The 14,592-nt window shown below is 34.6% G+C and overlaps 1 protein-coding gene across 5 annotated transcripts in view; it reads right to left on the bottom strand.

Moving 5' to 3' along the window:
- Positions 1–14,592, bottom strand: part of LOC138694804 (pancreatic triacylglycerol lipase-like) — a 242,331-nt gene that overhangs the window by 36,520 nt on the left and 191,219 nt on the right. For 4 of the 5 annotated variants that reach the window (XM_069818889.1, XM_069818886.1, XM_069818888.1 and 1 more), the window contains exon 3: positions 3,536–3,695. In XM_069818889.1, coding sequence (XP_069674990.1) covers positions 3,536–3,665 — 130 coding nt within the window. In that variant the 5' untranslated portion in view covers positions 3,666–3,695. Of the gene's footprint in view, positions 1–3,535; positions 3,696–13,697; positions 13,872–14,592 lie in introns of those variants that run through there. The other variant, XM_069818890.1, reaches the window with a different exon arrangement.

The following is a 14,592-nucleotide window of genomic DNA, read 5'->3' as shown; positions in this document are numbered from 1 at the left end:
AGCCTTCCAATATTTCTTGTTCCAAACGATTTATAAATGCTAGTTTGCGAAGACATTAAACTTGCATTTTGTTTACATGTTTATAACTTTGTTGGCTACTTTATGAACTGCTGATTGTTATTTGTAACACTCCGTATGATTAAACTGGAATAAGCCAGACGGATAAAAAAAGAATAACTTAATATCACAGAAAATTCCTGATACTCATCATCTCCAATAGGATCAAGATGTGCAGGACTGTGAAGGGCTCTTATTATGAAGAAGAAAATGGAAATCGTGACGTCGTGTACTAACAGAATAGGAATTAGACAACATTAGAAATCCTTTCCCCGATTTCTCGCCGTGTGATTTGTTATCTTTTGTTAACCCTAAAGAATAAATTTATACGTACAATACCCGCATTTCAGAAGAAGTGATAAGGCAATATTAAGATAAAAGTGTCTCTGGTATAAATTTTAGCCTTTTAAGGAAATAAGCTTAGTACATATTTTTAGGTGGAAGCAAGGAATATTTCCAGCAACTTCTGTCGAGCAATTGAGTATTATTGTCAATGAATTAATAAAAATTCAACATTAGCTACTTCTCTAACGAAAGTCATGCTGCATTTCCACGGGCAGAGAACTGGTTGTTACCAGTAAATTGTCCGCTTGCAAGCTGTTGCACAATTTAGAAGTGACACTGTAAAAGTTACGCAGTTTACAAATTAATGATTTCGTATTATACACTAGTATACAAACAGATGAACTTCACCATTAGATCACACTAAAATTTGAGAGGATTCATGGTGACGTGTTATAATGTTTCTTTTGGGGGCAGGGTTAACGTCGTGATGAAGTAATTCACAAGTTTCGGGACTTGTTACTGATCTAATCTTCGAAGAAAGAAACTGAAATACATTACAATATATTGTAAACGTCACACACTCGCCTAAGCAGAGATAGTTTATACATCTGGACCAATTGCTTAGTTGTCATTTTGGTAAAATGCAAAAGCGCGCTTCTTTTCCAACAGGATTCTGCGATAGCACATACAGCAGATTATTCTGTGGACGAAGTTCATACAGTATTCAAGGATGCAGTTGAAGAGTGTGGTCCCAAAACGCGTTCAATTAATTTTTATGAAAGGACCGGGCTAGTGTTTGTTATCCACCGGTCTACGACTGAGCGAGTTTCCAAGCGACACAAATTTTTAGACAAGGATTTACGTTGTTTTAGAAGAAAATAAGCTTACGATATAATGATCGAAATCTCAGAAAAAATTATATATAAGTATAAATTATAAAAATGGACGGAATGAGTTTTGGGATCACACTATTCAATTATGAGTAGAATCTCTACCTATTCTTCGGGTTCATCTCGCCAAATATTATATCATCTCGAATAATTTTGAGGGAAAAATTGTTCCGGGGCCGGGCATCGAACCCGGGGCCTTTGGTTAAACGTACCAACGCTCTACTAACTGAGCTACCCGGGAACTCTACCAGACACCGATCCAATTTTTCCCTCTATATCCACAGACCTCAAAGTGGGCTGACAACCGTCAAGCAACCAACTTCGAGTGCACACTAGCTCTGTGTGACTAAGATTGTGGTTTCTGTTAACGAACAGTGACGTATATTATGCAAATCAAGCTTTCAGGTGTAACTCCCTGTAAAGTTGATTTGAATAATTTTGAGGGAAAAATTGCTCCGGGGCCGGGCATCGAACCCGGGGCCTTTGGTTAAACGTACCAACGCTCTATCAACTGAGCTACCTGGGAACTCTACCAGACACCGATCCAATTTTTCCCTCTATATCCACAGGCCCCAGGTTCGATGCCCGGCCCCGGAACAATTTTTCCTCAAAATTATTCAAATCAACTTTACAGGGAGTTACACCTGAAAGTTTGATTTGCATGATATCATCTCGCTATCAATACTCCCATAGATGATAGATAACCTAGTAGTTAATACGTCATCATTAAATAAAACTAATAAGGACTTGCAGAACGTTGTAATTTCTCCCATCATGGTTATAGTAACGTATAAATTAACTTGATACTTGAACTCAACGTATAAAAACACTATTATTGTTTCGAATATCCAGTTAAAAGTTATATATTAACAATTTCTTGGGTGTATGCGCCTTACTTAACTGAATTTTATAGGACTAAATGAATAAGTGGATACCGAAATGGATTTTATGACTCGACTTAAAATAGCTATTAATCGCAAATACCTGCAGTTAATAAGAGAGAAAAGAGTAAACAATCAATCATGTCTTAGAGAAAATTACAATTTAGACATGTACATTACTTATCAAGTATTTCTTCAATTAACGGTGGAAAATTAAAATAATTTGCAACATTCAGAAGCAAGCTTTCGAAGTTAATTTGACAGTTGTGTGACTTTCACTTTCTTTATTTCTCCAACGAGCAAACTATGTATTCCTGCTATGTACAGTAGTGGCAAAAAAAAACCGGACCGACGGAATAATCGAAGTCCCCGAAATGAGCCACTGCGCATGCCACGCCCGCATTCACAAGATAGCGAGTAATCTATTGAAATTGTTGTAGTTTCGACTGCTGACGTAGCCCATTTCGAAAGCCATTAGAAAATAAGCTGGTAAAATTCATGTTCTGGGAATTATAAGTTAATTAAGTAGTAAAATATCACTGCAATCGAAAAGTATTGGGAATAAATTTGAATAAGGAGCATAAAAAGTTTAATTAATTGATGAACTAGTGGACTTACTCGTGATAAATATGTAATATTTGTCCGGCTTACAGCTGTTTCAGTGCTTCGCGCACCATCATCAGAGCCTGATGATGGTGCGTGAAGCACTGAAACAGCTGTAAGCCGGACAAATATTACATATTTAACACGAGTAAGTCCACTAGTTCATCAATTAATTATATTCAAGTGTTAAAAGTGGTGTACGCAAGATTCAAAATGGATAAAAAGTTTCCTTTCCAGGCAGGATTCGAACCACGAAAGTCTTAGTTACCAGTCTATCGTGCTCTGGAATGAAATCAGCTACAAGGATCGGTCCGTTTTTTTTTTTTTGCCACTACTGTACACAGTTGTATTTTGCAACAAAATTAGAAACACTTAAAGTACATCATTCATTTTTATTTAAAACATATAATCATTTTCTACAAAGAAGAGAATAAGGCAGGAATGTCGCTTTCGTAAATGTGTGTTATAATCTATATGTTTTAGTGACCAGATTATATCGAGCAATGTTTTGTTTGATTCAAGCATAGCAGTGCTCTGTACAAGACACTGTACCACCCTGAATTGATGTAAACAACAAGACTTGTATAACATGTGACATTAACTTCATAGGTTCGGTGTCTGAACTTCTATCCCTAATAATAATGCTTATTAATAAAGAGAAAGCGGAACAGAGAGAAAAAGAGACAAGATAGACAGATAGGTTAGATTAGATAAATTAGGTAGATTAGATATTGATTAGATACAGAGATAGACTATACTGAGACAAATACACACAGACAGGCAGATATTAATGATTTTGGTCCATTGCATCATACTCACAAGGAAGCCACGGGATATTCACTTGAAGGCGATCGGAGCGCCCCCAGTCCAGGAGTCCGGTGGTGCTCAGGCGGACCGTGGCTAACACGAGCACCACCGCGAGCCAGATTCGGCACCCGACGCGCCACATTGTCGGTCGTCAGCTGCTCGCCGTCGGTATCTGCAACATCATAAACATTTGTTCGTGGCATTTAAATCTTTCACTGCAACATCACTTGTAGGATTTAAATCTTTCACTGTAACATCACTTGTAGCATTTAAATCTTTAATTGCAACATCACAAACATTTGTTTGTGGCATTTAAATCTTTAACTGCAACATCACAAACATTTATCCGTGGCATTTAAATCTTTAACTGCAACATCAAAACCATTTGTTTGTAGCATTTAAATCTTTCACTGTAACATCACTTGTAGCATTTAAATCTTTAATTGCAACATCACAAACATTTGTTTGTGGCATTTAAATCTTTAACTGCAACATCACAAACATTTGTTCGTGGCATTTAAATCTTTAACTGCAACATCAAAACCATTTGTTTGTAGCATTTAAATCTTTCACTGTAACATCACTTGTAGCATTTAAATCTTTAATTGCAACATCACAAACATTTGTTTGTGGCATTTAAATCTTTAACTGCAACATCACAAACATTTGTTCGTGGCATTTAAATCTTTAACTGCAACATCAAAACCATTTGTTTGTGGCATTTAAATCTTTCACTGTAACATCACTTGTAGCATTTAAATCTTTAATTGCAACATCACAAACATTTGTTCGTGGCATTTAAATCTTTCACTGCAACATCACTTGTAGCATTTAAACCTTCCACTGTAACATCACTTGTAGCATTTAAATCTTTCACTGTAACATCACTTGTAGCATTTAAATCTTTAATTGCAACATCACAAACTTTTGTTTGTGGCATTTAAATCTTTAACTGCACCATCACAAACATTTGTTCGTGGCATTTAAATCTTTCACTGCAACATCAAAACCATTTGTTTGTGGCATTTAAATCTTTCACTGTAACATCACTTGTAGCATTTAAATCTTTAATTGCAACATCACAAACATTTGTTTGTGGCATTTAAATCTTTAACTGCAACATCACAAACATTTGTTCGTGGCATTTAAATCTTTAACTGCAACATCAAAACCATTTGTTTGTAGCATTTAAATCTTTCACTGTAACATCACTTGTAGCATTTAAATCTTTAATTGCAACATCACAAACATTTGTTTGTGGCATTTAAATCTTTAACTGCAACATCACAAACATTTGTTCGTGGCATTTAAATCTTTAACTGCAACATCAAAACCATTTGTTTGTGGCATTTAAATCTTTCACTGTAACATCACTTGTAGCATTTAAATCTTTAATTGCAACATCACAAACATTTGTTCGTGGCATTTAAATCTTTCACTGCAACATCACTTGTAGCATTTAAACCTTTCACTGTAACATCACTTGTAGCATTTAAATCTTTCACTGTAACATCACTTGTAGCATTTAAATCTTTAATTGCAACATCACAAACATTTGTTTGTGGCATTTAAATCTTTAACTGCACCATCACAAACATTTGTTCGTGGCATTTAAATCTTTCACTGCAACATCAAAACCATTTGTTTGTGGCATTTAAATCTTTCACTGCAACATCAAAAACATTTGTTTGTGGCATTTAAATCTTTAACCTCACTTGAATTGCATTGTCTTTTATATTTTAAACGAGTATCGGGAAGATGTCTCAAACATTCTACCAATCTCAACCACGTAAATAACAAAACTAAGACACAAAGAGAAACTTCCGGTTTCTAAATGTTGTAACGTTATTCGTTGCTGAAATCTTATAGCTATTCAAAATGTACTATCCATCGAATGGAAATAAAATCGATGTAATTTTATTTAATTGTGCGTCTTAGGAGGGTAATCAAGTAATCAAGGTGCGTCCACAATCTTCATGAGTTTTAACTCCCGCTAGGATTCGTCGTTAATAGAAGCAACAGTAGTAGCAACATAAGAAAGACGAAAAGAACAAATGAAATGACTAGTACAAATGGAAAGGAGCATTGTATTATTATCTGTGATGGAGATTAGATACTGCAGAACAGCGCTTAGAACCGGTTTATATTCGACCGGTCGGAGAACAACCGGCGAGGTTGAACATCCGCTCGAATATCCAATTTTCAAGTGGTTGCGTCTAATGTTTTGCAGGATAGACAGAACACCAGGCGTACTTCACCATACAAGAACTCTGATGACATTTTCTGACTACACAAATTGAGTAACAATTGAAGGAAATTTACTTTCCCTAATTAAACAAAAGTGTTAGCTTGAAACAGGCCTATAATTGATTGGACACTTTGGTATATTTATCTTCATAAGTAATATATAAATCAACTAATGGACACCGGTAACAACAAAGGAAATAAGCGTATTGCATAGATAAAATCTGACATGTAAACAAATGCAAGAATAAAATAAATTACAATTACTTACAAAACAGAAGAGTAAATAAGTACACACTTACTATTGTAACATATAGGGCCGTATTCATAGACATTCTCAGCGCGGGCTTTCGGTGGATGATCAGCGAACTAACGTTTTTCGTATTCATAAACCAATGTTAGCGATATGATATGATATGAATCCTGTTTAGCACGCTCGTAGCCCGGGCTAGCGAAATGTCTATGAATAGCACCCTCATACTTTAAACTCAAAATGCATAGGTTACCTGTGAAAGAGTAATTGTTAATAAAGCCTGTACCTTTTAATTATTCTAAGTGGATGTATTATTTATTATTTCATTAATAATCATTTTTAAGGAGATAAAAGTTATTAACAAAAATAAAAACACTCTCAAGCTATAATGATTGTAGTTTCATGATTTGTTGCTTCTGACGATACCTAACTGCAATATATGAATGAATGAATGAATGAATGAATGAATGAATGAATGGGGAGAGAGGAGGAAATATCAATTGAAAGGTACACGATAATAATCGCGTCCTTGCAACGATTCCTGAAGCTCCTGGATGGCTCAATGTCATCTGTCTTTCACGATCCAGAGCCGTTCACCCGAGAAAGACTTGGACATTCGTTAAACCGAACACTGAATCACTCCGCTAGACGGAAGAGCTTTGCATACTGTCTATAGCGCCAGGCGTTCTGTAGCAATACACGTATATAATTTATATTTTTCGTAACCGGTTGTGCACGACTCTAATAGAGCTAGACTGAGGTTTGTGACATGGTTAGAGGGAGTTTCATGACAGGCCGAAAACTGTTACGTATAGCCCCGAGGTCTGAGACGCATAGTCCTGAGGTCTGTGACGCATGCTCTGAAGTCTCTGACGCATACTCCGATATCTGTGACGCTTAGAACCTTCATATCTTTGTTTACATGTGGAAAGTTGGTTTTCTATAAATATACATAAGTCTACTTTCGAAGCTTATTATTTCGAGACATACGCCTCTTGTGCCTCCGGCAAAAGAATGAATTTGCAGTCTTAAGTCAAGAGGAAGCAGTTTTGTCTTTCGTGCTTATTTAGCAAAACAATTAAATCACCATGGCATGTCGCTGAATCATGATTAGACTCAATTTACGTTCTATAGACTAAAACAGTAAAACTTTTTGTAAGAGGAAGTAATGTAATGCGTGAAGTATCGCTCAGGTTATTAGATTTGAATGGTAAACAAGGGAATACATAAGATTTGGAAGGTTATTACAGAAGTGTCATACAACTGGAAAAACACTACTAAGAAAGGGATGGTTTGGTGGAATATTTCTTAGACTAGTTCACTTCATAATCACAGTAGATTCTTCAGGCTTCAACTCGACTATCTAAACACTAGCGTTAGCGTGGTGGATACCAGAGTTGGCACTTTTAATTCCTTTATGAGATAATATTATACTTTATAAATCAACAATATGCAATAAAATGATATGATATGTATATATCAAAATAAACTCATCATGGAAGACAAGAATTAATAATAATAATAATAATAATAATAATAATAATAATAATAATGGCTTATTTAATTTTATTTAATAATAATAATAATAATAATAATAATAATAATAATAATAATAATAATAATAATAAATGAAAAAGTCTTTTTGTTTGCTATAATGTTAATAAAACCGCTAAAATTATCATATGCAATCTTGTTTACTGCTATACTATACTATAGGGTACAGGAGCACTCTGCAGTTAGTAGTACAATATGAATAGTGTGCGTAGTGACGTTATGCACCAACAGATTGGAAGGTTAAAAGTTGACGGCAATTTGTTCCCGAGGATACGCGGAGAAAAAGGTTAAAACCACTGGACTAGACCACCGAGGATAACTTCTATATAATGTAGCTATAAATGCAGATTTTAATATGAATAGATTAATAAACGAGTAAAATATTAACTATCCTGAAGTTACAAAATTCAGTACAAATGAAAATATAATATAAAGAAATAAATTTATCATATATGAGTAGATATATAAAAGATTCTAGTACATTTTATAGATACTGTAAGATTTTAGAATACAATGGAAAAATAATAAACAATTATTTACCCATTTATTCACTCCCCCACTGACTTCCTTGCTCGCTTGTTATTTATTTAAATATTTATTTCTTTTTTTTTAATTTTAATTTTTTTTTATTTTTTATTAATTTAATTTTAATTTTTTATTAATTTAATTTAATTTAATTTTGTATTTATTTATTTATGTATTTATTTATTTATTTATTTATTTATTTATTTATCCTGGCAGAATTAAGGCCATCAGGCCTTCTCTTCCACAATATCAAAGGTGAAATGTACATTCAAACAATGATAACATTAGTAATAGTAAATAGTAATACTTAAGTATAAAATCATTATCTTGCAGATTAAGGAGCTTATATGTAATGAAATATTGATTAAACATGATACATAATTAAATAATTTATAATTTATATCCTAATTCTACTTTATGATAGAGCTAAATGACAATTTATGTAAACTCAAAGAATAACCTATAAAAATCGGCTTACACTCACAAATAAATTCCATGTGAAAGTTTGTAATTTTTAATTCTTAATTTGAATTGATTATTGAGAAATAAGGAAATTAGATGAGAAACGTTTTCCCACTACATTTTTCATAGGCGCCATTTTCAATGTTTCATTACCGGTAACTATAAATTATTTTTGATATATGAATAATGTTTTTTAAAATAGAGGTAGTAAATATTTATCACACCAATTCTGAGTTTAATACACTTTCTGGTTGGTTTCTAAGAAAAAAATAGTTCATTTTGTCCTTGGGATAAAATAACTGCCGAATATTCATGCTCTCGGAGAGTTAGGTTGCAGAATTGGGACTTCCATGCTGTTTAATTAAGTTCCTTGTTCCCCCACATATTATACACGCACATAAGTTACATAATTTATAATTTCAGCACGATTTACAAATTATATAAGAAATTAATCATGCTACAGTAGGCCTACTATAAACGTAATTGTGTTCATTATGAAGCAAGACAACAAAAAATAACAGACGATAATTTTCAGTCGATAGAAGACGGAGTAAAGAAGGACATGAAATGGATACTAATATTATAAGAAATGACTGATGAGAAGAATGTAGTTTAAATTATCACCATTTTCAATGAACTTCATTAGAAATAATGAGTGTTTCCGTTGAAATGCTTCTATATATTACACAAATGTGTAAGCGCATAACTTATAACTTGTGTAGTAGGCCAAGGTTTGTGGATTGCATATGCCATCGGCAATATTTACAAAGTAAATATACAGGATAAGTAATTGTTTTCTATTGCCTGATAGTTAAGTGCTGATAGTTTGGAGTCATGAAGCTATTACTTATAAGATGGAAGTGACGTGTGACTCCAGTACCAATTACGCTGTTTGCGAAAGTCCGTATTCATTAGTACGAATCAAGTTTCACACTGATAGTGCTGATGTACCGCTTCGTTTGTTAAAAAATTAGTGTGAAAGTTAAAAGTGGTAATCAACATCATCTTCCATCTTGCCCCTTCCCAGTTTGGTAATTTTCGTCGTCAACATTACGAATTATTTATCAATTTACCGCCATTATAAATCAATTCGTCACCACAACATCGATTTCATCATTATCATCGTCGTAAATATGTTGTTGCTCTCAATTCATTATCATCGTCAGTATATCATATTTATCAATTCGTTGCCATTGTTATCGCCACTATCATCAAATCGTCATCGCCATTAAACCGCCATTGTGTCAACCCGTAGTCACCAACTCGTCCTCAGCCCGCAGTCGTCAACTCGTCGCCGTCAACACAAATCCGTCCGCATCAACTCGCAGCCATCAACTCGTCATCAACACGCAGCCATCAACTTGTCAACACAAACTCGACCGCATCAACCCGCAATCACCAACTCGTCCTCAACCCGCAGTCAACTTGTCGCCGTGAACACAAACTCATCCACATCAATCTGCGGTCACCAGTTCGTCGTCATATAAACTCGTCTTCACAATATGGCAGAGCTACGCACATGCAAAATCATTATGCCATAATAATTACTCTTCAAGTTAACATAAGAGATACATAATTATGAAGACAGAGAGAGACGAATGAAGAGACCGTGACTGAAGTTTATAAAAGATTGTTACATTGTGTTTACGTAACATGCTGATATTTATATGCGGTATATCACTTTGTCGGCGTAATTGGTGGGTACGAGTGCTGAGAATTTCTTTCTGGTGTGCGTTGAGAAGTGAGAGTTGTACAACTGTGCGTCACGCATGATGTCATTCCACTTTTCCGATGCAGTGAACTAGTTGAATCTAGATTCTAGGCAATCTACCTAATTCTGTTAAAGTTTTAAACTTTACAGTAAGAATTAGGGAAAGCAACAATACAACGTAAACTGTACGTATCTTACACGACTCCTGTATCTAGATATTTGTATAGTTGTAATAGTAATAATATTAGATCTAGTAATTTTCACCGTATATGTGTATATATTATCGAACATTAAAATGGGAATTGAAACGAAACTAAATTTTTGTCCTTGCTCTCAATGTATGCTAGTTAAATTTTAATTCTGTAAACGCAAATAACATTTCTGAGTATCAGAAATATAGCAGAATTTACGAAACTGGAGAGAACATCAGAGGGAAGTGTAAACGATTAAGAGAGTATACGTAGTCTGCATTTCTCTTTTGTATTAAATTATAAAAATGAGGACCACATAAATAAAATTAATATTGAACAACTATTGAAAAGCAGTTTATTTCATATAAACCAAAATGAGGAAGAGATCACGAAAATCCCGAGAAAATATGGCAGGAACTGGGATGTCGGAATATATACTCAGCATAGGCCTAAACGTAATAAAGAGAAGATGAACTACTGAAATCTAACATCTGCAAACTGATGCTTTTGGGCTTTGAGTGAGATACTTAGTAAGAGATACACGAATAAATGTACAAAAATATATTAGAAGATCCACAATATTAGTTGACATTCTTACAGCATGGGAAAAACATATTCTAACAATATTATTAAAGAAAATTTGGAAAATAAGTAATCAAGAGCAATGAAGAATGCCGAATCCATATATTACTGTATTGTAATTAAAATAATGTCATGAATTAGAACTCCAAAATTACAATCGCTGGCTTAACATTTATAATTGGGTGTTAGTAAAAGTAAATAATGAAGAACTTGTCCCAGATCGATTTTTGTTTTTCTGATGAGACTTGGATTCATCTGCATGGACATGCGACATTAAAAAACGACAGATATTGGTCATTAGAGAAACCAGATATTGTGAATAAACAAGTTGTTCTGATTAATGGTCATCGTTCCTCATGTATGGAACACACTACTGGAGTACCTCAAAGGTCAATCCTCGGGCCGTTTTTGTTTATAATTATTTTCCATGATTTGCAATGTTGGTTACCTGACCGAACTATCTTTTATGGTGATGATGTTGCTGTGTTTTAAGTTTCGCATGACTTGAGTGTTGATAATTCTACTACTGTGGACAATTTCATAACTTGGTTTAATGCGAATAAGTTTAATATAAATTTTGACACACTTAATTTTCGCCTTAGACATAATCAGGGATCTGATCAAGCTGTCAAGCTTCTGTTTTTTCTTGTTAGTAAATTGACTTGGAACCGACTTAGTCGAGAGTTCTGTAAGAAATTACCTAGATTTATTCATATTTCCTTCAGAGAGGTTAACAAAAACTGTGTTGCTTTAAATGCTTTAATCAATGCTTTATTGTTTCTTCAGTAGCTCTTTAAAGCATGGCATTTTGTTATGGAGAAATAATAATAATAATTAATGTATTTATATTGCAAAAGAAGGCAATTATGATTATAGCTTTGTCTTCACCTACTGCCTCATGTAGACAAATGTTTAAGGAACTTTCAATTTCAATATGATTAATTTGCACACTACTGTAACCGAACTTAGTAGTTAAACTAACATAACTGACTTCTAAATTAACCCATTATAACTCACTAGCTTAACCCCTTCAGACCTGATGTACTTTATAATGTACATTGTTTCTTTTTTTCTTTTTTTGGAATGTCTTAGATACTTTTAAATATTTTGAAAAATTCAATGTGATAGAAATGGAGAATATTACTTTTGAAACATTTCTATACCTGAATTAAAAATAAAATTTAAAATTTTGGGGACCCAGGGGTCAAAATTGTCCCCAAATTTCAATTTTCTGTGAAGACTTGATTTGAGAATTTTGGATCCCCAGAATGATGTGACCAGTTTTTTTCAATTGTTTTCAATATAAATTCAGGTCTGAAGGGGTTAAACTGTCTAACCAACCTCAATAACTACAAAAATAACTTCACTACATATCCTACTCTAACCTAACTAATCTAATTAACCTAACTTTCCTATCTTACTCAAATCTAACTGATGTAATTAACCTAATCTATCAAGCCTACTCTAACCTAACTAATCTGATTAACCTTACCTACCTACCTACAGTATAATCCCGATTATCCGTCACCCTATTAACCGATCAGCGGTTTATCCGACTGTCTTTCTCTCTCTTTTCTTTCTTTGGTGCGGAAAAAAGTATCTAGTGCTATACCATATATTAGTACCTATTCTTTTCTGGAGTATGTTATTATAAGCCTTTATCCTTATATTACTACTGCCAGCAATAGGAACAGTTACCGGTAGGCCTACTTCAAGGCGTTTTTCTCAAATTGTAAAATAGTCACTACCTGCTTTCAAAGAAATGGTTCCAAGAACGTCCGCAAAATTTAGAGGAAACCCGTGTAGCATTCAGTCCTTGTTCTACTATTTGAGTGTCCGTACTTCATAATTTCTATACAAAATATCTGCCTGGGTGTTAAAAGTTTTTTTACTAATTATCGAAATAAAAATACAAATAATTGATCGATTTGGAAAAAGAGAAACCGCGGCTCAACTCGCATTAGAATACGAGATTATCGTTACAAATGTGTGCTATTTAATTAAAAACAAGGATAAAGTGTATGAAGTCTGTAAATCTAAAACAGGAAACCTCTACTATTCTTATCCTTTCGCAAAGAATCAACGCAAGGAATTTACTTGACCCTTATAAAACCATTGTTGACAACCGGGATTAATTTAGTGAACTTCTGATTCACAATCTAAACCACGGAGGAAATTATGAAACTGTGTTATTCACTTATTTTATGAAAATATTTTATCGTACGGATTATCCGATTTTTTCGATTAACCGTCCAGTCAACCCCCTTGATTACCACGGATAATAGAGGTTCTACTGTACTCTACTCTAACATAACTAAACTAGTTTAACTCAACTACTTATCTATGTAACCTAACTACGTATCTATCTAGATTCTTGGCCTCCTTCTCTTTTTTTTTTTTTTTTTTTTTTTTCGATCTGACAATAGACATGCCGTGCACATACTGAAACTCTCGTCGCATAAGATCAGTATCACATCGACAACGGACAGCATTCATATCCTAGGCAGGACTCAAAGCCACGACTGTGACCTCCACACAACAAATCTACGTTTCTTGCCCGTCATAAACACCGAGGCGGCATGCAAATATACTGTATGCACCTACATTAAATACTATTTAAATAAACTACAGTACTAAAATAAATTTGATTACTTCGAGTGTAGAAAAGTGCGGAACTGCAGACATTCTCGAAATCCTGGTTCACATTCTTTTTCGCTTGCCCTCACGCACACACGTAAGCGTTCACCGCACTTCACAGCACTGGAGCAGCATGAACTATGATTGATCACCGTTTCCGTGCGCTTCGTCTTCCGGTCCGGTAGAGGACTGACATAGGAGCGAGTCGCCAGCTCTCTCATCCCATCACGGCCACCTGACCTCAATCACTTGCTGCTTCTTTCGGCAGCGACCATATCGGCGCATTGTTTCGCTCTCTCCTGTATGTACGGCGAGCGATACGTCCGAACCGTGCGAGGAAGTAACTCAGGCCGGCCCAGATTCAAATCCACGTTTTTACTTCCTCGTGCAAGAGTTTCAACATCTCTTGGCAACATCCAACCACGATTAAAATCTACCATGTCGGCAAAAAGTCTGACATCCTTTCAAAAGTGATTGTTGGCTGGTGTCCTTACATTCCGTGGATTACGTTTGCGCCGACCATGATTTATTTGGGCTGTCATAAGCGCCAATCACGACACAAGTAAAGCGCCAAAGTAAACATAATAGCGAAAAATGAAAGCACTCCTAAGAAAAATTTCTCGCATCATGCATGATACACCTCGAAGCTTCCAGTTCTGCATTGTTTTTGAGAGTGAAAGGTCTCTAAGAGATCATTTAATTCAGATCGTGTATATCGTTGTGGTGCGGAATTTGACATCTCAGAAATGTAGTTAGTATCAGAAGGACATTCTAATTCTCTACGGACTATGCTATCTTCACATTCTATTTCTCGTAAAACTCCATTTCATTTTCTGGAGGTTTCGAAACTGGTAAGTTAGCATCATCTCATTGCAGAGGCAAGGTTTGGATATACGGATTGATGTTTATT

The sequence above is a fragment of the Periplaneta americana genome, chromosome 2 (assembly GCF_040183065.1).
Source record: "Periplaneta americana isolate PAMFEO1 chromosome 2, P.americana_PAMFEO1_priV1, whole genome shotgun sequence".
NCBI classification, from domain to species: domain Eukaryota; kingdom Metazoa; phylum Arthropoda; class Insecta; order Blattodea; family Blattidae; genus Periplaneta; species Periplaneta americana.
This window is presented reverse-complemented; position numbering and strand designations above follow the sequence as displayed.